Source organism: Drosophila hydei, unplaced genomic scaffold (genome assembly GCF_003285905.1).
Source record: "Drosophila hydei strain 15085-1641.00,03,60 unplaced genomic scaffold, DhydRS2 tig00000271-arrow-arrow-pilon, whole genome shotgun sequence".
NCBI classification, from domain to species: Eukaryota; Metazoa; Arthropoda; class Insecta; order Diptera; family Drosophilidae; genus Drosophila; species Drosophila hydei.
Window position 1 is genome coordinate 1,565,816 of NW_022045701.1, and position 26,691 is coordinate 1,592,506.

The 26,691-nt window shown below is 35.0% G+C and overlaps 1 protein-coding gene across 4 annotated transcripts; it reads right to left on the reverse strand.

The window, feature by feature from the left end:
* Positions 1-522: 522 nt before the first annotated feature.
* On the reverse strand, positions 523-21,383 carry LOC111597182. 4 transcript variants are annotated; one of them, XM_023311748.2, is made up of 5 exons: positions 20,748-21,217; positions 20,194-20,655; positions 9,065-9,173; positions 5,941-6,105; positions 523-713 (listed from the first exon to the last, which is right to left on the reverse strand). In XM_023311748.2, exons 2-5 carry the CDS (start codon positions 20,605-20,607, stop codon positions 649-651), a joined length of 753 nt encoding a protein of 250 aa, XP_023167516.2. In that variant the 5' UTR covers positions 20,608-20,655; positions 20,748-21,217; the 3' UTR covers positions 523-648. The 4 variants fall into 4 exon arrangements, with proteins under 4 accessions (XP_023167516.2, XP_023167513.2, XP_023167515.2 ...); XM_023311745.2 differs by lacking the exons at positions 523-713; positions 20,748-21,217 and adding exons at positions 4,679-4,773; positions 21,291-21,383; XM_023311747.2 differs by lacking the exon at positions 523-713 and adding an exon at positions 4,679-4,773 and having other exon boundaries at positions 21,111-21,218.
* Positions 21,384-26,691: the final 5,308 nt, after the last annotated feature.

Sequence of the window (26,691 nt, forward strand, 5' to 3'; positions counted from 1 at the left end):
CCAAAGCAAACCATAGAGAAGTTGGTCGAGAGTATGCCAAACTGAATAAAAAATGTAATAGCTAATAAGGGTCTGTGGATAAAATATTGATTTAGAATCATATTTAATTTTTTTCACTGAAGGTGCAAAATTGTACACATGCGTTTTGTTTCAGTTTTCTTTGTTTGAATATTTTACTGATTATTTTTTGCTTTTGTTATATACGGCAATTTGTTAAGAATTAAATATATATTATTGGAAAAAAAGTTTTTTTGATTTGCTTCATTCGTTTGGAAATTATCGACTCACAAAGTTGAAAGTATCAACTATGGAAACACTTTTCTCCCTACTGTATATACATGTATATAAATATATAAGCATCTAAAAAAAATATATATTCGAAAATTGTTTCAATTTGTAAATAACTGTAATGAGGAACTGAGTAATAATTTAGTATATTTGCGTATATTCTGATATGAATACATAAAAAGGCCCTTAAAGCTAGTTTTATTACAATTATATTTTTTTACATCATTTTTTGCAGCAACTTTTTATATATGTTCACACATTAGGTACAGAATATTCAAAAAATAAGTACAAGTCATTGTTGCTGACTGCTGCGAAAATGTTGAAAATTGTTTATGTACATTAGGTTCAAAGATAATATAGTTACAAAATACAGCATGTAGTAGAACAGCAACGTCCAGATCCACTTTTACTCTTCAGCCTTTGATCTGCAATAATTTAAAGGGATACATATTAATATAGATTTTCACATTTGCTCTATTAACTTTAATTATTTACTTAGTTATTACGATTGATATTAAAATGTAGAGCATCGGATTATTTACGAAAAATGGTTCAAGCAAAGCTTAACTGTCTACACCTGGGAATACCCATTGTATTCAAAATGTAAATTCCACTCAATACAACATTTAACATTCTTACATTTTTTGGTCCAACAACACATCGAAATTAAATGTGATATCTTCAATGTTAAATTTATCACTGCAAGAACACAATTACACGTTCAACCCACTCTTTATTTTGTAACGCCATATCGATTGCAGTATGTTTTGAGTAACTTAGTCTTTTAGTATCCAATCTTCCAGCCTTATATTTACTGGCACCGATTGCAAGATATATTTATTATTATTATTATTATTATTATTACTTGTTTTATCTTAGCTTAGATGATTAGTTATACCTAATAAAATTAAACACCAGTAGCAACATTTTGTACAAGTTGTATATTAATTGATTTTTTTTATTCTTATATCTTTCATAATTATTTACCATGCATAATTTCGATTCATAGTGCAATCAAATATATTTAATAATTAAGTTTTCATTTATAGTGGCATGTTTTTTTTTTTAAGTCTTATGTTGCATATGCAATGATTTGATGCCAAAATGTAATCAGTTAACGTAGGTTTAACTAGTTCGTTCATTAATATTATATTTTAATACATACAGTACGGAGCAAAAGTGTTTCCATAGTTGACACTTTGAACTTTGTGAGTCAATAATTTCCAAACGAATGAAGCAAATCAAAAAAACTTTTTTTCCAATAATATGTATTTAATTCTTAACAAATTTCCGTATATAACAAAAACAAAAGTTAATCAGTAAAATATTCAAACAAAGAAAACTGAAACAAAACGCATGTGTACAATTTTGCACCTTCAGTGAAAAAATTAAATTGGATTCAAAATCAATTTTTTGTCCACAGACACTTATTAGCTATTACACTTTTTATTCAGTTTGGCATACTCTCGACCAACTTCTCTATGGTTTCCTTTGGAACTAGGTTCCACTCCAGTTCTACACGCTTCCAAAGATCGTCTAGGTTGGATGGCATTGATTGATATTGCTAGAGCCGTCGCTTCACGATTGACCACAGGTTCTCAATCGGATTGAGTTCGGGACTTTTAGCTGGCCACGCCATCAGCATAAAATCTTGGTTTTGTAACCATTCGCGGACAATTTTGGCAGTATGCTTCGGGTCCCCATCTTGTTAAAAAATGATTTGCATACCGCACACTTGTCCAAAAAAATGGGTAGATAGGTTTTCAAAATATTGAGATAGTCTTCTTTTAACATTATACCATCAATTTTCTGCAATGGTCCAATGTGCCACCAAGTAAAGCATCTCCAAACTTTCACATTGCCTCCTCCATGCTTAACGGTTTGCATCACATGGTGTTTTTGAAGCTTGTCCCCGAGCCTGTTCCAATAGTATTGCTTGCCATCCGAGTGAAAACGGTTGAACTTGGATTCATCCGACGAGATGGCACATTTCCAATCATCTACAGTCCAGTTCTTGTGTTCCCGCGCGAATTTCAATCGACCCTTGACATTCTTCCCGGATATAGCTGGTTTATTTTTTTTCACACTTGCCAAATATCCAACCTTAGCTAGTGCTTTTCTAGCCACCCGCCGACTCACGTCTTTTCCTATGTCCATAAATGGCTTCTTCGGTGTTAGAAACTTATCAGTTCTCATTTTCGACATTAGTCTGGCGTCAGACTCCTTTAAGAGGCGTTTGCGGTCCTTAATAGTGTTTTTGGATGCACCACTGCGTCTTTTCTGGACCTTGGACACCGCTGAATTAGAAATATTAAACTGATCTGCAATACTACCAGTCGAAATCCACTTTCAGTTAGGCTAATAACACTATTTTCGACATCTGACGAAAGCTTCTTCATTTTTTCGCGGTACTTTTTAGTTTTAATTTGCTAAAATAAACAAATCTACTTCGAATAATAAGAAATTCGTGAATTTCTGGATCATAAAAGTGTAGAATGCAAAAATAAAACATATAAGGGTAAAACTGCATGCATAAGAGAATTAAGAAATCAAACCAAAGTAAGAATATCGGAAGGTGCAAAATTGTAAACATGCGTTTTGTTTCAGCTTTCTTCGTTTGAATATTAATAACTTTTGTTTTTGTTATATACAGCAATTTGTTAAGAATTAAATACATATTATTGGAAAAGGTTTTTTTGATTTGACTCACGAAGTTCAAAGTGTCAACTATGGAAACACTTTTGCTCCCAACTGTATATTTGTTTTCTAGCTTTAATTGTAATTTAATAATTATAAATGTTTTGATGGTCTCTTTGGGACATTTATTTTTGTCATATTATTTAATACAATAAAATCAATGGTGCCATTTCAATATCACTGCGGCTTTGTATAATTGTATAAATTAACACAACCGTCCCGGCTAGCCGAGAGCAGAGAATAAATCCCAATAAGCTGTGTTGCAGATTATGATAACTATAATAGTCCGCGCCTATGATTTGAATCAAGAATCGACTGCAAACCGAAACAAAATGATTGGGAGCATACAGATTCATACAGATTAGACTCAGTTATCAGTAAGACGGGACGCATCCGAAGAAATGACAACCCAACCCTTCAAAACCCCTGCCCAGGACAAGAAATCGTCATCTGCCAATAGTTATCGCACTTCATCGAACAGACAGCATAGCAACAAAAGAAAATGGGCCTTATGCTATGGAGAAAGGTTCAACAAGAACCTAACGTAGTCCCGAATCCCGTATTCAACATAGACGCTATTAGGGTGGGAGCTTCGTCGACCCATGACAATCATCAATGACGACAACGTAGGGAACTAAAATAACGACATCTATGATATCAGCAACATCAAGCTGTATTAAATACTGATGTCTCTCGTATCTACCGAGCTACCGTTCAGGAGCAAAACTAACTGTTCTTCCTTATCAAAGCCATTTGTTGCTGTATAATATCTCCAAAGAAATAACGTTGCTCATCGGAGCTAGACACGGAAGGGATTTAATGAACAAGACATGGATCCAAAAAAAAATAATTTTAAATATTTAAATATTTAAGGTGACCAAAGCGAAACAATAGTTGAAATGATTTTAGGAGTACTTAGTCAAATAGCAAATGGAATTTAATAGAACAGTTTTAAGGCCTTTAGAGTTCAACAACTTGTTAAGATAAGTAATAGCAAGTTGTAAAAATTACCAGCCAAAACAAGTAACAAAGCCAACTAGGAGATACGCTGATCCCAGTCACATCTGCATGTTTTAATATTTTTCGTAGTTTGTATCGAGTATTAAAAAAAAAAAAAAAAATAAAAATAAAAATCGGCAGTACGACATCACGATCACCACAATCTACGCAACGCACATAAACTCTCCCAACACCGCCACTTCATAACTAAATAATAACTAAATAATAATAAATATTCATTTATTAACTGCATTTCGATCATGTTTTATTTCGATAACAATTAAATGGGAATAGTTATAAAATATCTGAAACTTGATATGCGCGTGCTATAAACGGACCTACAGAAATTGTAGGTTTCTAGCTCTTACAGATGCTGAGATCGACGTGTTCACAAATACGGACAGACGGACGGACAGGGCTCAATCGACTCGACTTGTTCTGATCAAGAATATATATACTTAATAGTGTCTGCCACGCCTCCTTCTGCCTGTTACATACATTTGCACAAAACTATTATACCCTGATGTTCCATTCCAAAATGCGTAGGCTTGGGCAAACATTTCGTTTAATAATTTATTTTTTATTTAATGGATTTTATTAAAATTTTTCAGCATACATATTCTGTTTTATTAGTAAAAATGCAAACTTCTCCAAGTCTCTAGCTCTTATAGCTGCTAAGATCGACGCGTTCACACATACGGACAGACGGTCAGACGGACGAATTGGGTTCAATTCTTGGCTTGACGTCCTGATATATATACTTTATGGGTTTGCCGAGCCTCCTTCTGCCTGTTACATACATTTCAATGGGATCAGGGTATAAAAACAAGAAGTATGAATGTTTAGATATCATTTAAATGGTATGATTATTTCTCACAAATTTAATTTAGTATCGTATAACCTAACTATTTATATAAAACAGGCATTTATTGATTACTATTATTTAACATAATACGTAATTTTAACTGCCCGTTTGTTTGTAAAAGAATAAAACAACAGTAACATCGCAAGAAAAACGCATGAAAAGATACTTTATTAGACAAGTTCCTGCATGTACTAATGATCTCTAAGAAAGCATTTGTTACAGGAATAAGAACGCGTTCTCTTAGAGGAAAAAAATAAGGGTTTGAAGTTTTGACTCTGGATAGGCTGGACAAAAAATCCCTAAAATCTTAGGAAAAGCTCAAGGAATGCGGTGACGTTAAAGTTAAAGAAATTCAGAACTGTAATATTGAGGTCGCTGAGAGGACAATTTACTCGCCTTAATTCAATTCATTGAGAACATTTGAGCGTGGTTAGCTAGTGAAAACTACCGCACAACCGACAACATAATAACGGTCATTGACGGTCTAAGCGATGCCAGTGCCAAAAGTTGAAAGTTAAAAGTTGAAAAAAAAAAATCGATTTTCCCATTTACCATGATTATAAGATGTATATATAATATATTGTGATAAGTCAAGTGAGGAGGTTAGTAAGCGTAGAAATATAATTTTAATAATTTTTGGACACCCTTTACAAGGAGTCATAATAATATAACTGTGATCTGGGCTAACGCTTTAAAATTGTGGAAAATTCGGAATATTTTTAATGGGAGAGTATATTTAATGTAACAGTAACAGTAACAGTAACTCAATAATCGAATTTAAAATGTATCTCTCCTATTCTGTAATTTTAATTTTTGTTATATTTTGGATATCATCTTCAAATACTAAAAGTATTATATTTATGCACAGACGATCGAGTACATACGAAAAATACTTCGACCCTAAGCCTGTGAAACCATGGCAATAGAAACAAGTTAATAGATTTTTAAATAAAATGCGTTACTTTTCAGACCGACAGTATTTCACCTTGGATCGCTGCAGCTAACTCATCTACGTGCCACATATATCGCTGTTCAAATTAATTTGTCAATCATTGTACATTATGTTATTTATTATTAGTTTTATCTCTCACCTTGCGAATTAGGCTCAGGTAAATTATCACGCGGAACTAAGTGCATGACAGTCGTTTTCCCCAGGGGTAGTCCTAATGCACCCAATGTTACGTTGCAATGTAGAAAGCGGCCTTGATAAATCAGACGTAAAATTTCAGATTTCGAAACAGCTTCCTGTGACCAATCTAAAATACATAGAAAAACCAATGCAAATTTTAGTTAAGCATTTTTTGCTTTCAGTTTGTCACACGTTTACTTAAGATCGTTTTTTCGATTAACCTTATCTTCTTTACAATATAACTTTAAAAATAGGCTTTTGAGAATACAAATAAAGATTACATTTTGGGAATAAGAAATTACGTTTAGGAAGGGTGCGGTAATGTTCAGTCTTGTAAACATATTTTATTTTATAAAGATTAATATTTTTATAGCTTTAACAAGGATGTTGCAGTCGGGCCCTACTGACTGCATTTTAATCACTTAAGGTGTACGCGCTATTAGCTCCAAAACTTATAAAACTGTATGTAGATTGAGATCAACAGTAATTTAGTTGTAAAATTTGGATCTAATTGTATTTTTCCCGATTTGACGCGCCTCCATTAGGAGTGCACATATAACTTATGTATAATCTTAAAGGAACTGTCAAATTGTAGGGCGTAGGCCGCAAATGAGAAAATGAAAATATTATAGAAAATTTTCTTTTTACCACGCCTCCGATGGACGTTAAATGTTTTTTGGTGCATCGAAATGGATTAAGAGTAACTCAATAATCAAATTTTTAGGTGTTTAGCTCTACAAAATTATTAGATAACCTTTTGAGGTTTGCAAATAATGGGCGTAGATATATCCGTCATATATTTTTGGTCTCGAACTATCCACGCGAGTTAATGTTAGAATTTGCAAGTCTCTTGCATCAATAAGAGCTAGAGATTTAAAATTTTTTTAGGTACGTCTATAGCACGCTTATATAAAGTTTGTTTTAAATAATCAATAACGGTTCTCAAAATTCCCAAACTTCCTCGAATTCTTTTATTTTACGTTCGGTTGGAAGTTGGTTCATGTTAAAGTTGATATTTTTACTAAGCTTAAAATTTTATTATTTAAATATAGGATGGCGTTGATGCACGTTACGGCGACGATGTTGATTTAATCGTTGGCATCCTAATGTGGGCTTAAACTTGTATACCCTGATCGCATTGAAAATGGGAAATCAGGATATAATGGTTTTGTGCAAATGTATGTAACAGGCATAAGGAAGTGTGGCATACCCCACAAAGTATATATTCCTGACCAGGACGATAAGCCGAGTCGACCGGGCCTGTCCGTCTGTCGGTCCGCTTGTCCATATGTATAAACGCGTCGATCTCACCATCTATAATGGCTAGAGACTTTGTAGGCCCGTGTATAGCCCATATAAAAACATTTTCATAATGCAGCTATTAAATTATATCTCGTACGTCTTAAGAGCTAGAGCCTTCTAATTTCGTATTCAATTTTATGTATATTCTTAGCAGTTTTGGTTTTTGTTGTATTACAAATTCTTAAATTTAAGTTCAGTTGGAAATAGGGCCAATAAGTGAAAGACATTGCATTTCTACCATGCTAATAGAATATGTAGATAGTATGCTGAAAATTTCATTAAAATCCATTAAGTACAACAAAAGATATTAAAGAAAAGGTTGGGCAATTTGCAAAAGCAGATGTCAAGCAGCGCCAAGCGCTTTTCAATACATAGGCACACATACATTCAAATGTGTGTATTCTTCTCTATTTGAAGAATCGAAGTGATGGTAGATCCGACGCTCGTAAGCACTAATCTCGGGGTTCGAGTCTGGCAGGGAAAGAATGTTTTTTAAATTTTAATTATGGAGGTTCGAATCTTGGTGTCGTAATGTCGATTTTTATTTGTTTGTTTTTTTTTTTATACTCAATGCAAACTATGGAAAATATTTAAAAATGCACATAGGACTGGGTTCGGGGTATCTCCTAGTCGGGCACCTCTAATAGAGCTTTCTTACTTGATTTTAGCATACTAGATAAGTAATTAAAAGGTTTTTTACCTTCGACCGTTAAAACTTAGTTGACGAGCTTCAATGGGATTACACGGCGGAGCCAAGACGACGATAACGTAACAAAAGATATGATCTCGTGCATAATGATCTTTATTGGTCTGACCTAAAGTTATTATATCCTGACTCATACGTATTTCATATCTTAAATCTAGCTTATCAAGGGCTGACTGTGTAAGTATCAGCGCTCGTATGTCTAATTTTAAAATCTAAGCATGTAATCTGATTTATTCCTATTGTACTCCCTGCTAGTGGTTGAGTGCGTTTATGTTTTATTCCAAAATTTATGGAACGGCAAGAAAAACAATAAGCATGGAAGTATAATATATTATAAAAGATAATAAAATATCAAGCCAAATGAGCTTTGGAGTTGAAAATTTGGTTGATATAATAAAACACAAGCAAGAAAGGTCTAGTCGGGATGCACGACTAGGAGATACCCTGATCACAGTCCTATTTGCGTTATTTTAATATTCAAAGATTATAAAGTTTATATAAAAAAATAGAGAGAGATAAAATCCTTTATTTTTGGGGTCTGCCTTAGCCTGTATCTAACAAAAACCTAACAGTTCTCGACTAAGAACATGTTTTCCGCATTATTCCAAATCTAACTGGTAGTTCGAAGCAAATCGATTACCATTGAATGTACGTGTGCACATTTACGTTTTTATGTTTTATGTTTCTATCTCAACTTAATTAATTTTCAAAAATTTTACCGATATCCAGTATTAAATTAAAAAGCGTATAAAAAATACATGAAATTAAAGGCAAATGCGAAATTCTACCACTAAGAACATACAATATACAATTAAATTATAACAAAAGTTATCGATTATTCGAAATAAAAATTGCAATGACACCAGGTCTTATAAAATCTTAGATCGCTGCATTCATACATCTGGACCGGCAGACAGACGGATATCTCAAAATCGACTCAGCACGTCGTCCTGACCAGTTTTATGGGGTCTGCCACGCCTTCTTTTCGTAGACTTGCGATCTCCGATTTCCGATTCAAAAAATATATATTTCACGGCGAAGATTGCGTTACTTAGTTTTTTCTGTTTATATTACTTACCAAGAGGCCAATTATCGAAAACAGTTTTAGAAATGTCACCAGCAGAATCGGTTGCATTAAAAACAAATTCTTTTGTTTTACCGCTTACCAAAATTAATCGTAAGTTGATCTGTAAAAATAAAACAAAAATTAACATAGAAGATACACTAAGGTGCATAGCTGCGGCTTTATGCGAGTTATTTAAATCATTCATTATAATTTATTAATCATTTAGATTTTAATTGTTTTTCTTTTAAATTTTGTTTGATTTAAAATTTGATTGAATATTGAAATGGTTAACAAAATCGTTCACCATTTAATAGGCTTTATATAACTAATGATCATTCATTGCTTCAAAAAGTCCAATACGTCAAGAACTATCGATCTCCTTTTTGTTGGTACTCGGTGAATTTAATAATTTTAAAAATTTTTAACTCTAATTAAAATGAGTTAAAATAATCTTTGACAAATTTTAAGTAACAAAGGTCATCGATGGCAATTCGTATATACATTTTGATTGTACATTTGCTTCAGTTCAATTGTTTTTGCTTTTTAGAAGTATGTGATATGCATAATTTTTGTATTTTAGCTTACTGATAGTTTTGTTGACGACGAAAAAGGTTGAGTGTTGTTACATTTTGGAAATTTTATTTCGCTGTTATTCAATCCAACAGCCATTTTGTGCTCTTGTAAACATAGTCAGTAAGACTTGTATATTTAAACATAAATATTAATCTAGACTATTGAAGACAACTATTATACACGTAATTTAGAGGATTTCCTAGTCAGACTTATTCGTAGAATAGAATATTTTTCAAAATAACTTTAAAGCAACTTTTTCATTAAATTTCATTAGGTCATATCATACATAAAATTATACTCTAATAATGGCTTACAGAAATTATTTTAAAAATAATAGTTTCAATTCTTTCCCATTATGATAATGACATTATCTACAAATTTTTTTGTCATAATATTCTTTTTTTTCAAATCCGAGCAGAAGTAGACCTTGCACATGATATAGTTTTAAAAGCTTGTGTAAGAAAACTGTTTGTTCAATTTCTTTGCAACCAATAACAACATAGAAATCAAAATCTTAGTTCGATTGTGCACAAGTTTAAATTTGCATTGTGAATATTCGCCGGTTTTGTGAATATTTACGGTATTGATATTGATCTTGTTTTAATTAATAGGGAGAAAACGGACTAAGATTATTATTCTTTGTTCAGCATTTTTTAATTTGTAAAAAATATTGAACGAATTTGAATATATGAATGTGTGCACATGTTTAGGAAAAATGCGTACGCTTGGCGGTGCTTGCCATATGCTTTTGTAAATTAGCCGAACGTTTAGTTTAATAACTTTACTGATTTTCAGCATATGATCTATACACTTGCCAGAAAAACTATGCGTACAGGCCTAATGAGCGACTTTGATAGAGAATAAATGTGATAAATAATAGTATATTTATCAATATTATATTTTTTAATGGAAAACATTTTAATAACACACATTTATCAACAATTTTTTTTTTATAATATTAAACAGTTTTTTTTTATATTTAAAATAAGAAAAAAACACCGAAAATTCCCTTAGACAAAGTATGCGTTCAAACTAACAACCCATTGTTCTTAATCGTCGTGTGAAGCTTTTAGTACCGCTAAACAGCATATTACGGTAAAGAAAGTATTAAAGGATGTCAATCACGTGTTGGTTTGCAAATTTTGTCATTAAGTTGATAGATTTCGTCATGGGCAGAGAAATTGGCGAAATTGTTGTCTGCCAACATTCTTCTGTCCAAAGAGTAGTCAATAACTTTAATTTGACTGGCTCAGTTAAGTCAAAGCCACGCTCGGGAAGGCCCTCAAAGCTGACCGAGAGAGAGAAGAGGGACGTGCTGAAGATTGTGCTGCTAATCCCTGGATTAACTGCAGCAAAGATTAATCAGGAAGTTAAACAGAAGTACAAGAAAGAGCTTCACGAAAACAGCATAAGAAAAAATGAAATGAAAAAATGAAATAAATGCCCGTGTTGCTCGAAGAAAGTCGCTCATCTCTGAGCCAAATAAGATCAAGCGGCTGGATTTCGCCAGAAAATACTTGGAAGTCAGTCCAGACTATTGGAACCAAGTAATTTTTAGTAATGAGAGCTAATTTTGTATATTGGGAATCAAGGGGAGAAAGCTTGTGTGGCGAAAGACGGGCACAGCGTTCGATGTCCAAAATCTAGCTCCAACCGTTAAGCACGGCGGAGGTGGCGTAATGGTGTGGGGGTGTACGGCAGCAATTGGAGTGGTCAATTTGGTTTTTATTGAGTCCACAATGAACCATATGGATTATGTTCAGGCATGAACATACTGTAGTATATTTAATAACGTATTCATAATACCCGAAGCAATGTAGAGTATTCTACATATAGATGCGTCATATGCCTAACATATGATAGTGTATACTAAATACGCATATAGTGACATTTGTCCCTACGCATAAGCATATGGCGAGCGCAAAGATAAACAAATGTAATATGATCAGCCACTTATGGTCAGACCACAGCAGCGCGGGAGATGCCGCGTACGCACTTTGCCTAAGGTCTATGCCACTTGCCTAATGTTTATGCCATATGCATATAAGTATATTCAAGCTATATATATGAAGCTACATAGCGGAGAGCATAGTATGTTCCCCGCTTGGAGCTCCACTCATTACATAATGTACTTAAGTTAAGAGACGAAATACGCATGAGCCAGGGTATAAGAACTTTTTCTCAGACGAATAAAGATTATTACAGAACTGAACACCACCACAGATATATGTATTCACATTTTTTGGACCTTCGAGCTGGATCCACAAGGCTACGTTTGTGATGTGTACACACAATTTTTTGGTCCTTCGAGTAAAATCTACAAGGCTACGTTTGTGACAAGTGTGAAAGTGAAGTGAAAAATTGTTTAAATACTTTTTTGGCTTACCAATTCAAGCTGTGAGTAGAGGCACAGCACTATCAACCAGGCGATCAAAACAAAAACACCTCCAACGGGTCAAGCCAAAGGGTAAATTAAGTTCAAATTTTCACAAGAAAAAAAAAACAATCAAAATGCTGTCGGCAAAAACTCTGGAGTTGCTTAAAAAGCAATCAGAGATCTACGACAAGATCCGGCAGAGCATCACGAACAAGGATGCGTTACCAGCAATTGATAGATTGGCAGCAGAGTTTACTGCCAATCATCTAATACTGGTCAAAATCGGTGTCATCGACCATCAATATTTTAAGGAAAAAATATATGATGGCACAATGGAAAACATCAGGAACTACGAGGAGTCTCTGATGAAAGTCGAAGTTGCCTACCACACCATAGACACCGACGAAACAGCATCCATACAACCAAAGACATCCAAGGCACAACACAGGCAGCAGGAAATAATATTTTCCCAAAGAAGCTCGAGCCCAATGGATGTGCTAGTTGACCTTGTGGACAAGCGAGCTCTAAAAGTAAGGCAACACATGCAAGAAGTATATGCCAATCTAGAGCTCAGCAGCCAGGAAGAAATCCTTGACTATAAAGACAAGTTGATTTTCCTGTGGAACAAAGTCCAGTCAACGCTCACGGATTTAGAGGCAAAATACGAAAAATTTGCCTTCGACATCGATGAGATCGATGAGCTGGAATGCAATGTCAGCATACTCACAAAAAAAAACTAAACAGAAGAGTAGCTGACTTGCAAAATACACGAAAAGACGTTCTAGAGCTACCGAAAGTGGATCTTCCTCACTTCAATGGAAGTCCCAAAGAGTGGCCGACGTTCTTCGAGTTATTCTCTGAGGTGATTCACAACAGGAGAGATATCAGCGACACAAGGAAGCTGAATTACCTGAAGTCATGCCTTAAGGGTGAAGCCAAAATGGTGGTAGGCCATTTATTAATTGGCTCGTCGTCTGAACTAATATGCAAACGCTACGATAATACGCGCAAAATATTTGCTAACGCCGTCAACCAGCTAGTGTACATGGAACTGCTCAAGAACAATGATGAAGGCAGTATCCGCAAGTTCTTGGACACAGCAACATGCATTTTCATTATCAAAGAAAAGGGTCAATTTGGTAATGAAGCTGACGTTCTATTCGCTCAAATTCTGTTGCGACGATTCTCTACGGAAGTCCTACAACTTTACGAGCAACACGTAAAAAAGACTAGAGAAATTCAGTCCTTGGACGATGTAATAGAGTTTATTGAGCAACTGTATAACTCAATAGACTCAGTGCAAAAAAGCGCCGCCCATACGTCAAGGGAAGCAAAGACAATGAGCCACAAAAGATGCCGTTTTTGCCAATTGACTGGACATGAAATAACTAGGTGTCAGAAATTACGAGCTGAGCGGGTTAAAAAACGCAAGGAGTTTGTATTCAAAAACTCGCTTTGCTACAAATGTCTAGGCAGCCACAGCGTTAAAGATTGCAAAAAGAATTGGACTTGCAATCAATGCACTAAAGCGAACTATTTGCTTCACGAAGATGCAAATAATAAAGAGACCGTCAGCAGCAACTGTCTAAATGAAAATAAAGGACAAGATACGTTGCTGGCGACAGCGCTCATCCAGATTAAAAATAAGTCTGGAAAATACGAGCAGCTAAGGGCCCTTATAGATGGAGGCTCGCAAAAAACCCTAATATCTGAAGAAGCTGCACAACAGTTAAAACTGCGCCGAACTAAACGGAACGTGGAAGTTCAAGGAATTTCGCAAAATGTAGAAATTCTTAAGAATAGTGTTTGCTTAACAATCAAACCCCGGTTTAAAAGCAAATTCATCACCACAACGCAGGCACTTGTTATGCCAAAACTTCAGAGAGCTCTACCGACCAAGAAAATTGACATGGATGTCAATAAGGATTGGATGGGCTGCGAGCTAGCTGACCCACATTTTAACGAGCCCAGTCGAATTGACGTTGTCATTGGCGTTGATTTACTTCCCTTAATAATGTTGGGAAAAGTAAAGAAAATCAACAAAACTCTGGGACAAAAGACCGAACTTGGATGGATTGTTTCTGGCAATATATCTGGATTATCAACCAACAAGGTAATCAGCGCATCAACAACGATGTGCCTGGACGTCCCAGAGAACTCTGGGAAGCATCGAAAAATTAGGTTGCTATACAGACGGAGACGCAGGCCACGGATTAAGAAGAGAAACCAGAGGCAGCAATTGCTAGCTGTCGCATTTTCTGGCCCCCCGCAGAATGTTCAGGCATGAACATACTGTAGTATATTTAATAACATATTCATAATACCCGAAGCAATGTAGAGTATTCTACATATAGATGTGTCATATGCCTAACATATGATAGTGTATACTAAATACGCATATAGTGACATTTGTCCCTACGTATAAACATAGGGCGAGCGCAAAGATAAACAAATGTAATATGATCAGCCACTTATGGCCAGACCACAGCAGCGCGGGAGATGCCGCGTACGCACTTTGCCTAAGGTCTATGCCACTTGCCTAAAGTTTATGCCATATGCATATAAGTATATACAAGCTATATATATGAAGCTACATAGCGGAGAGCATAGTATGTTCCCCGCTTGGAGCTCACTCATTACATAATGTACTTAGGTTAAGAGACGAAATACGCATGAGCCAGGGTATAAGAACTCTTGCTCAGGCGAATAAAGATTATTACAGAACTGAACACCACCACAGTTATATGTATTCACAGATTACCTCCATATATTGAAAACCAATTTGCACCAAAGCGCCAGACAATTGGGTCTTGGGGAGGACTTTGTCTTCCAACAGGACAATGACCCCAAACACACAGCCCACAATGTAAAGCTCTGGTTGCTCTACAATACTAGACACCAGCTTCATTCGCCTCCCCAGTATCGGGACCTTAATCCCAAAGAGCATTTATGGGATTTTTTGGAGCGCAGGATCAGAGCGCGAATAATTACATCAAAGGACATGCTCAAATCGGTTCTGATGGAGGAATGGCTAAAAATTCCGGGTGATTTCACCCGGAAATTGGTGGCATCGATGCCAAAACGGTTGGAAGAGACCAAGAAGCGATAGGAGTATCCAACCTCATATAAATTTTGCAAATTCTCATTGAAAAAAAGTTATTTTTCTTTTGTTTTTTAGTTTGTACGCATACTATTTCTAAGTGAATTTTCGTTGTTTTTTTTTCTTATTTTAAATATAAAAAAAAAACTGTTTAATATTATAAAAAAAAAAATTGTTGATAAATGTTTGTTATTAAATTGTTTTCCATTAAAAAATATAATATTGTTAAATATACTATTATTTATCCCATTTATTCTCTATCAAAGTCGCTCATTAGGCCTGTACGCATAGTTTTTCTGGCAAGTGTATATGCAACTCAACCTAAGTTTAAAGAATTTGTCGAAATTTTTAAACGGTATATAAAAAGGAAAAAAATTAAAATTATAAAAAATACCCATGTAATGTAATACACAAAGTAATACAAAAGCCGTACGTGATATATTTAATACAAGAAATTCGATACTGTTTTTAATCGGTAGAATTAAAATGTTAATAGTAATTGTTTATTTGAACCAAATTTGATCTGCGCGTGTTATATATGGATACATATATGGACATACAGTAGGGAGCAAAAGTGTTTCCATAGTTGACACTTTCAACTATGTGAGTCAATAATTTCCAAACGAATTAAGCAAATCAAAAAAACTTTTTTTCCAATAATATATATTTAATTCTTAACAAATTGCCGTATATAACAAAAGCAAAAAATAATCAGTAAAATATTCAAACAAAGAAAACTGAAACAAAACGCATGTGTACAATTTTGCACCTTCAGTGAAAATTGAATCTTGTCCCCGGGCCTGTGCCAATAGTATTGCTTGCCTTCTGATTGAAAACGGTTGAACTTGTATTCATCCGACCAGATGACACGTTTCCAATCATCTACAGTCCAGTTCTTGTGTTCCCGGGCGAATTTCAATCGACCCTTGACATTCTTCCCGGATAGAGCTGGTTTATTTTTTTTCACACTTGCCACATATCCAACCTTAGCTAGTGGTCTTCTAGCCACCCGCCGACTCACGTCTTTTCCTATGTCCATAAATGGCTTCTTCGGTGTAAGGAACTTATCAGTTCTCATTTTCGACATTAGTCTGGCGTCAGACTCCTTTAAGAGGCGTTTGCGGTCCTTAATAGTGTTTTTGGATGCACCACTGCGTCTTTTCTGGACCTTGGACACCGCTGAATTAGAAATATTAAACTGATCTGCAATACTACCAGTCGAAATCCACTTTCAGTTAGGCTAATAATGCTATTTTCTACATCTGACGAAAGCTTCTTCATTTTTTCGCGGTACTTTTTAGTTTTAGTTTGCTAAAATTAATAAATTTACTTCGAATAATAAGAAACACGTGAATTTCTGGATCATAAAAGTGTAGAATGCAAAAATAAAACATATAAGGGTAAACTTGCATGTCTATTGCCGATTATTAAGAATATCGGAAGGTGCAAAATTGTACACATGCGTTTTGTTTCAGTTTTCTTTGTTTGAATATTTTACTGATTTACTTTTGTTTTTGTTATATACTGCAATTTGTTAAGAATTAAATACATATTATTGGAAAAAAAATTTTTTTTATTTGCTTCATTCGTTTGGAAATTATCGACTCACATAGTTGAAAGTGTCAACTATGGAAACACTTTTGCTCCCTACTGTATATGGATGTCATTATCATGCTCAGAATATTTAATTATAACTCTACAAATAAGTTTCCATAGTAAAGCCTATATTGTAGTTCAAGCGCAGACATTGCATAAGCTGGGCAGTAAGTACAGTTTGACACGAAAGTGTTTTCACATGGGGAACAAATTATATATTTGTTCTTTAACATTAAAAAAATATACTAAGTATGAGATTTCAATATTTTTTAAATTATATTATGTTTTTTCAAATTATTGTCTTACAAAAATTATTAATAAAAATTAAATAACTATTATCAAAGGCATAACAAAACAATAACAACTAAAAGCATATTCAAATTTAAGTGACACGAAAGTGTTTGCACACATGCTATTCTTTATTTCTTTGTATTGCTAAATTCGCATTTACCGTTATTTTCGGCGTTTTCAATATGCACAGCTGTGGCTGATGCTATGTTCTTAAGAATTTTGTCATACATTTTAAGAATCGATACACATTCATTACAATCTTGAGCAAATTTGAACAAATTAAAAATGCCAGGGAAGCGATTGTCATTTGAGATGATTCAATTGGGTTATTATAACCACTCCATAGGAAAATCGGTCTCGGAAATAGCAGAAATGTTTATAATATCGAAGAGGACCGTTTACAATATTTTAAGCCGGGCAGAGAACGATGAAACACTGGAGCCAATGCGTTCTACTGGACGACCTCGGTCGTTAACAGATAGGGCAGAGCGTATTCTAGCCAGGAAAGTTAATGATAACCCAACAATTTCGACCAGAACGCTTGCCAGGGAGCTGCAGGAAGAGTGTCGTATTGACATATCCCGCGAAAGTATCCGCCGAGTCCTAAAAAGGAGCGAGTTTGCATCCCGAGTTGCGCGGAAAAAACCATTATTGTCGTCTGATCATGAAAAAAGAGGTCTAACATTCGCCAGGATGCATGTGGGACATGTGGAATCATATTGGGATGAAACCATATTTTGCGACGAGACTAAGATGATGTTGTACTACAACGATGGACCCAGCCGTGTGTGGCCGTTGAAAGCCCTTGAACGGAAAAATATAATTCCTACTGTAAAGTTCGGAAAACTTTCAGTGATGGTCTGGGGGTGTATTTCTAGTAAATGAGTTGGAGAACTATGTTTTATAGAAAATACAATGGATGCCTAACAGTATTTGGAGATTTTGCGCAGGCATCTAGTGTCCAGTGCCCGAAAGTTTGCATTTTTTAGGGATGGTAAATTAACTTTCAGATTTTACCAAGACAATGATCCCAAACATAAAGCCAACTCAGTCAGGTGTTGACTTCTTTACAATTGTGCAAAGGTGTTGGATACTCCTGCACAAAGCTTCGACCTTAATCCCATAGAGAATCTGTGGGCTGATCTTAAAAAAAGGACAGCCAAGCGAGGTCCAACAAATAAAAGGGATTTTAAGTCTTATATATTGGAGGAATGGGAGAAGACACCGGTGGAATATGTCAAAACGTAATATATTCCATGAATAGACGGTTGGAAGCGGTCATTGAAGCCAACGGGGGTAATAGTTAATTAAGTTAATATTGCCTTATTTTTGAAAAGTATTTATGTGCAAACACTTTCGTGTCACTTGAATTTGAATATGATTTTAGTTGTTGTTTTTTTATGCCTTTTTAATAGTTTCTTAATTTTTATTAATCGTTTTTGTAAGACAATAATTTGAAAAACATAATATAATATAAAAAAATATTGATATCTCATACTTAGTATATTTTTTGTATGTTAAAGAACAAAAATATAATTTTTTTCCCATGTGAAAACACTTTCGTGTCAAACTGTATATTATGTGGTAATGTGTCTGTGTGCATGGGAGGTTGTATAAAAGATTCGTTTTTATACCCTGATCCCATTAAAAATGGGAAATCAGGGTATAATGGTTTTGTGCAAATGTATGTAACAGGCAGAAGAAGGCGTGGCAGACCCCATAAAGTATATATATTCTTGATCAGGACGACAAGCCGAGTCGATTGAGCCCTGTCCGTCTGTCTGTCCGTCCGTCTGTCCGTATGTGTGAACGCGTGGATCTCAGCATCTATAAGAGCTAGAGACTTGAAATTTTTTTTGTAGGTCCGTGTATAGCACGCGCAGGTCAAGTTTGTTTCAAATATTCGATAACTATTCGCATTTAATTGTTATCGAATAAAAACATTATTGAAATGCAATAAATAAATTATATCTCAAACGTCTTAGGAGCTAGAGCCTCCAAATTTTGTATTAAGTCTTATGTATATTTTATGCAATTTTGATTTTTGTTAGATTTTGGATACCGGCTCCAAATTCCCCCAAATTCTTAAAATTTAAGTTTAGTTGGAACTAGGGCCATTATGTGAAGGCGTTTGCATCTCAACCAAGCCAATAGGATATGTAGATCATATGCTGAAAAATTCATTAAAATCCATTAAGTAAAACAGAAGTTATTAAACAAAACGTTTGGTCAATTTGCAAAAGCACATGTCAGCAGCGCCACGCGCACGCATTTTTCCTATGCGTGTGCACACATACATTCAAATGCGTGTATTCTTTTCTATTCCAAGAATTGAAATTGCGATTGAATTGTGCTGAATTATTAGCTGCTACTTATGTTTAAATTTGCAACACTTCGCGTATGAAGGACAGTGGCTGCGTTGGTAGAGAGGCTGCTCGCATGCAGCTTGGACCGGGTTCGAGACCAGTGGAAATGAAATGTTTTTTATTGTTTTATTTTTTTTTTAGTTATGAAGTGGCGGTGTTGGTAGAGTTTGTGCACGTTGCGTAAATAATCCGGGTTCGAATCCTGGTCTCGCAATGTCGATTTTTATTTGTTTTTTTTTGTATTTGTTTTTTTTTTTTTTTTCTTAATACTCGATACAAACTACGGAAAATATTACAAAACTCAAAGGACTGGGATCAGGGTATCTCCTAGTCGGGCACCCCGACTAGAGCTTTCTTACTTGTTTGTTATATTTTGCATAACGCCTCCAAATTTCCTAAAGTTCTTTAAATTTAAGTTCAGTTGAAAATATAGTCAATATGTGAAAGAGTTAGCATATTTACATTTAATTGCGTATATTCTTTTCTATTCTGAGAATCGAAATTGCTTTTGAATTGTGCTTGAATTCTCAGCTGCTACTTAAGTTGAGATGTAAAAATCCGCGATCAAGCGCACTCGTAAGCGACAATCTCTGGGTTCGATCCTGGCAGCATAGGAAAATTTTTGTTTGTTTGGAGGCGTTGGTAGAGTTGATGCGTGTTGCGTAGGCAATGTTTATTCGATTTTTTTTGCCGTAATGTCGTATTTTACTTGTTCTTTTTTTTAATACTCTATACAAACTAGTTTTGAGTAAAAATTGGGTGTTAATTTTTGTGATATTTCTACATTTTTAGCTACAATAATATACTTAATTAAAATATTAACTGATTTGACACTTACTTTATCGGATGGTATTGTCCGCGTCGTCTTATGTGTAAACAATGGAGTCAAAATTCGCTTTGTGCTAATACACGACGACGATATTGACTCATCCTGAGGAACTGTTGAGCTAGACGAGCACATATGTTCTCGTTCTACCATACCAATGTCATTATTAAAACAGGTGTTAGGTGCTGATTTTTGCAGAATATAATGGGATTGCTGTTGGTGTGCATTTATTGCAGGAATCTTACTACATGTTGCCATAGGAGGCAGGTATGAGTGCGAAGTTAACATCGTTGTAGTAATAGGAGTACTCATGTTGACGCTATCAACGACAAATGAGCCCGACGTAGATAATTTGTTTTTGGTAAATTGATGCTGGTGATGCCCTATGCTAGTGCTGGTAACAATCGCCGTTGTAGTAGTTAGCATATTATGTATTTAATAATCTTCTTCTATTGATTCCGTTGCAGCCGGTCACTTAAAATGAAGAAAATACAGCGTATCAAAAAGTAAATTTCTTTAATTTTATTTAATTATATTCAGTAAATATAGATAATTTTCTGACTTACTGCGTTGTAAGCTAAAGTCGATTAAAATTTTAATAAGATATTAATGTGAAAATGCAAATCCTTAAGACAGTGTCCAATGTTTATATCAATGCAGGAGTTCAGAAATACGCAGATTCACACTGACGAGTTTTTCATGATTGATTTTTGCACAAAAGATACTTGGAAGTTCCTCAATTCGTACTTATTTGGTTTAATCTAAAAATGGTATGATTGTGTGGATTGTGTACGTTTAAGTCCATGTGTTTACGAAACTTGCATGCAAAGATATAAATTAATGGACGCGCCTGCGCATGCGTACAAATTATTGTGTTCATTGTATACGTAAGGAATTCTTTCAAATTTATATTGTTTATGTTGCCACACCTACAGTATGTACATCTATATTTTCGAGCACAATATAAGTATATTTTAATGAAAATTAACAGTGTAATATGAATTTGTAAAGAAAAAAGTTAATTTTAAGCTAATTCACAGTAACACAATTGCTTAGAGTTGTAAAAAATCAACGGCACCATCAATAGTATTGATGGACGTTGGTCTTACCGATATATCGATGGATTTTTTCGATGTTGATATCTGCACAGCTGCTAATACTCTAACACTTCTAGTTTAGTGACCGAGGGCGTTAATTTTGTTATATATATATAATATATGTAAAATACTACACAAGATTTATTTAGATCGCCGTTGAGAAATCAAATCAAGATAAACAAGAGTGCTCTAGTCAAGACTGCTCGACTAGGAAATACTCTGAACCGTGAAGACGTGACCATTCAATCATTCTACAATATTTGTATACATATGTACATTTAAAACAACATATGCATACACACATACGAGCGCAAGCATATGAACGTTGTTTTATTGTGCGATCCAAGTAGCGATTGCATGGGCTGCATTATTATGGAAATATAATTGTTGAATGACTTTTCTTTTATATTGAATTTTTCCGACCGAGATAATGGCATTCGTGTGCATTTGCTGAAGCCGCTGCAGTTTGAAAATTTGGTGGGAATGGGGGAGGTATGCAAAACACGAAATATACAAAATAATTGTAGTCATTACAGGAACTCCAACAGTTGATTGCCTGTATCCATCTTTTATTTTTTAACTCAAGGGTACGTGTGAAACACAAAGCAAATTAATCGATAATTATCGATACTATTGAAATAAAATCAACACGTCGTCTTGATCAGGAATATATATACTTTGTTTTGTCTGCCACGTCTCTCTCTCGGCCTGTTATATACATTTACACCAATCCAATATACGCTGAATTCACATATCCAATGGGTTCAGAGTAATAAAAGCCATCGATATGTTGAAATACCTTACGGCCCTTTATACATCTCTGAATTTTCCAGCGGAATGACTAGCTTTCTAGCTCGAATTCGGCCTTCATATCAAAGTACCCGTGATCGAATCATATTTGTATGCAGTGACTGAGTATCAAAATAAAAGTAAATAAATAAATAGAAGTAAAATAGAAACTGTGGAAGTACGACAGTAAGTGAGAGCAAACATTTAATTTTTATGAAGTCTGCGATCTTCATAAGGTATTTATAGTTGGGCAGAAAAATTTTAAATTATAAGTTCTAAAGTCAATAGCTACACAAACTACAGAGTAGCAAAATGCATTATAATTTATATGGCCACCATTGCGTAGATCCGTATGATTAATTAAAATATCATAACAATACAACGCACAAATCTGTTCTTAAAATATACCATAAAGGTCTGTAAATTATTTAGAACGGTAAATACCAATTGAGATATATTTGTACATATTATTTGTTTCTTTATTAAGTGCGATACACTGCTAGCGAAATCGAAATTATTCAATATATAAATATATATATATACATATAATTAATTTAAATTCGCACCTTTGCAATCTAATAACATGCTCGCAATTGCGATTTTTTGAATAAAACAGAATGCACGCATTTGAATGTTTGTGTGCATATGTATAGATAAAATCAGTGCGCTTGGGGTTGCTTCCCACCTGATCTCAAATTATTGGACTCACACTAATCAAAAGGATAATCTGATTCGTGATGTGTAGCAATTGCCGCATGATTGCTTATGCAGTGCAGATAACGCCAAAGCGTTGAATACCCTTATGCTTTCGATTCAGTTTTGCGTTTCACTTTCTATATGATTATAAAAAATATCAAATCAGTGTATCTTAAACATTAAAAATGGAAATTCAGGGCGGTGTAATGTGGCGAACCTCATAAAATATATAAGAACGCAGCGAACTTATAAATAACGAAAGCTAAAGACTTGAAATTTTATATATGTAAGCTATTTAAGTTTATTTTCCATGATGGTCAAAGAACATCACGCATCAACCTGCAATCGCCACGCTGATTCGACATTCTAAATGGTACTGCTCTTCGGCATAAGACATGTCAGATTACCGCTGATTACTGCAATCAGTGCAGAGCATTGAACCCGCGATTCGGCTCATCAGCATTGTTACGTGAAGCTACTTAGTTGCTATGCTATGTTGTTGTTGCGTGTGGACGCTTCCGCCGTTGTTGTACAATATCCGCTAGAGACGGCTGGTGTCGTAAGCATTCATGCTGATAATGCATGGTCACCTTGAATATTTATGTTCTGCTAGTCAGTTGTGTTAACTCCTCCCCTACTTAGGTAAGTGACGTCCTCGGAGTTCTTGAAACTGTTAATTACCGCTTGAAGACCACGTTGACGTTTGTTCCTCTGATGTCTTTGGTAAAGTTTCATTAAGGCGTAGCACGAAAGTAGAAAGATGACCACGGTTAGTCCAGATATTATTGGTCTTCTTACCAGTCGTTCTTCTAATTGGGCAATGTCCCGAAGGTTTCTTATGCTTAGTTTCTGTAGGTACGGCAGGCTCGGTATTTCCTGATGATCCGTTATATTTAGAAGCGTGGATGCCGCTCTCCTCACGTAGTTTTTAGGATTTCTATATACGGTGTCGTTTAACTTTATCTCGGAGGAAGGAATGTCCCTTTCACCATTTGCTCGTCAACTATAGCTGCTCTGTCGTTGATGATGATAACGCCATCGATGATGGTTAGAGGTTCCTGAGTGCCACCTGAGTGCAGTTGTTGTGCTCACGTTGTATAGGGTAATTTCTTGCAGAGCGTTGTTGTGAGGGCTGTGCTACAATTTCCTATTGATATTACATGGTTGCCGCAAACAGCTTTATTGTAGTCTTCGGCGAAATTTATTATAATGGCATTGTGTTGGACAGGGTATATTGTTAATTTCTTACATACTATGTTAGGCTTAGGGTATCTTACAACAAAGTGTAGAAAGTTATTATTTAGCAAGACTTTAACTTGAGATACTTCCATTAAGTCAGTAATAGTGATATTTATAGGGTGTTCATTAACCATATTTTTTAAGTCAGAAGAATCCAATATGGAGGTGTTTACAATTCCAACTTTTGCAAGTGTTACTGATAGCATTAAGGTTTCTTATTCTGAAATAATTATTCTGTTTCTTGAGTGCAGTGTTTCATACAAATATTCTGTGTCTATTTTCTTTGTTTTTGTTATGAGGTTTACTGTGTCGGTTAGCTTATTTATTTGTTCTTGCATCTTGTGTTTATAGTTACTTGCCTATTTTCTGATTCAACAAGTTCTTTCTGTGTAAATTTAAGATTTTCCAATTCGTCGGAGTCTGGTGTGCCAGCTACGACTTTAAGAACGGTGCCTAGCATATTAATGCTCCTAGCATGTCTCTGATGGATATTTACTGTGGCTATTAGTGTTTCTATATGTTGTATATCTGTGTCTAATAACTGTCTCATGTGTGATCGTGGAATTTTTTCTTAGTTCTTTCGTGTCCTTTACTATTGTTGAGTATAAAGTAAGATTAGTTGAATGTTTTAAATATTGGAAATCCGTCCAAATGGCTATATATCCGTCTGAGATCGGTATGTAATCTGTGTTCGTATAATCGGTAAGTTTCGCCGCTATCGTTGTGGCAAAGAGAATTATAGCCCAAATCCTAAAGATAAAAAAAAAGAAGTTTAATGTTTTGTTTACCTTAGGTTGTCCTTGTGGACCACCCTCCCTTTTATTAAGACCGTTGTCCCCAAGTCTGCGTCAATTTTGTTTTCGTTGTACAGAGGTATCAATTTGTTCCCTAAACGTCTGTTTGCCTTTACAAGAACTGTATCGCCTACTTGGAATTGTCTATCATGTCTTGTTTCATTTACCCTGTTTATTTGGAGCTGCTGTGCCTTTTGAATTTTATTTCTTATTTCAATTTCAAGTTCTGGGGAGGATGAGTGGATTATGTCGATTGGACGTTTGTCTGTTACCGAGTGAACTGTGTTGTTGTATTCGATAGTTGCTTGAAGTATCGTTTCAACGGTATCTGTAATTTTCCTTTGCGCTGTTAGGCATCTTGCGATGTCGCTGAGGGTGCTATGGAATCTCTCGACCTGTCCATTTGAAGTACTATGGAGTGATGGGGCGTTTACGATTTGAAAGTTATACTGGCCGTTTAATAGTGATTTTATTGTTTCGGACTTTAAGGAGGGTTCATTATCGCAATAGATCGTCTTGATATGTCGATAAAAATTTACAAGTTGTAAAATTTCCGATTGTATGTCAATTATTGTTCTTGAAGCAATGGGTTGAACGGTTGCGAATTTAGAAAATTTGTCTATGCATGTAAGGAAGTATTTTTTATCGGTTGAGTATACGTCAATGTGTAGCATTTCACCCACATAGGAAGGTATAGGAGTTTCTCCAAGTATTTGTTTTTGTTGGTGACGGTTGTACTTAGCTGTTTTACAGATTTTGCAATTTGCAACAACTTCGTTTGCTAGTTTTGTCATTTTTGGAAAGAAGTAGTCTTGTAAAATCTGTTTTACATTTTCTTGGGCTGCTCTGTGGGCTCTATTATGTTCTGTTACAATTATTTCCTTTTGTTCGTTTCTGTCAATAATATCATTTACCATATGTTTTGTACATCAAAATATTGTTATTGGGAAAGTTTCCATTAGTTTATGTTGTATGAATACCAGTACTGGTAACTCGCAATGAATTGCATTAACCACGTCTTTTTTGACTACATTGTAAACTCTTGCGATTAACGAATTTCTGTCTGAGAAGTGAATTGTATGTCGGATTTTTTTTACCGAATAAGATGACTGTACGATCAGAAGCTACTCTATTTTCTTCAATTATATGTTTTGGAAACAGTTGATTGATTTGTCTGTTGTTTCTATAGTGTACGTGAACGATACTTCACTGTGCATTGTAGCTCTGTCTGACTCTGCATCGTCTTTCAAGGCATGAATATTATGCCGCGATAGCGCGTCAGTAACGTAGTTTTCCTTCCCTGGGTTGTAATATACTCATCTATAAAAGCTTTCCAACGCTTGATTTTTGCGTTTGGATTGCGGTCAGGTACTGCAAACGTCAGGGGTTGGTGGTCCGTAAAGATATTTAAATATTTTACTCCGTACAGATAATTTCGGAGGCTTTTCAAGGCCCAGACTATAGCAAGTAATTCTCTTTCATTTGTTGCAAAGCTAAGTTCCCTATCTTTCAATGTCCTTGATATCATGGTTATTGGTTTTCCACCTTGGGATAGTTGTTAAATCAAACGCTTTCTTGTAGTCGGGGTAGAGTAACATTACATTTTCGGATGCGAGAGCCTCTTTTAGCTTCTCAAATGCCGTAAATTGACTCTCGTCGAATTTAACTGGTATTTTCTTTGATTATCCGCCGCTAACTTTGCCGTTTTCGCCTTTTAAGATGTCGCTACAACAGAGTTGTTGGTAATTCGTACACAAAACCTACATATTCGACGCTTTCTTTGAAAAAGTGTGACTTTTCTGGCAAAACTCTCATGTTGGCCTCGTATAGTTTATCTAAGACCCGAGCGATATGTTTGACGTGGTTTTCCATGTTTTCAGAAAAAATTATTACGT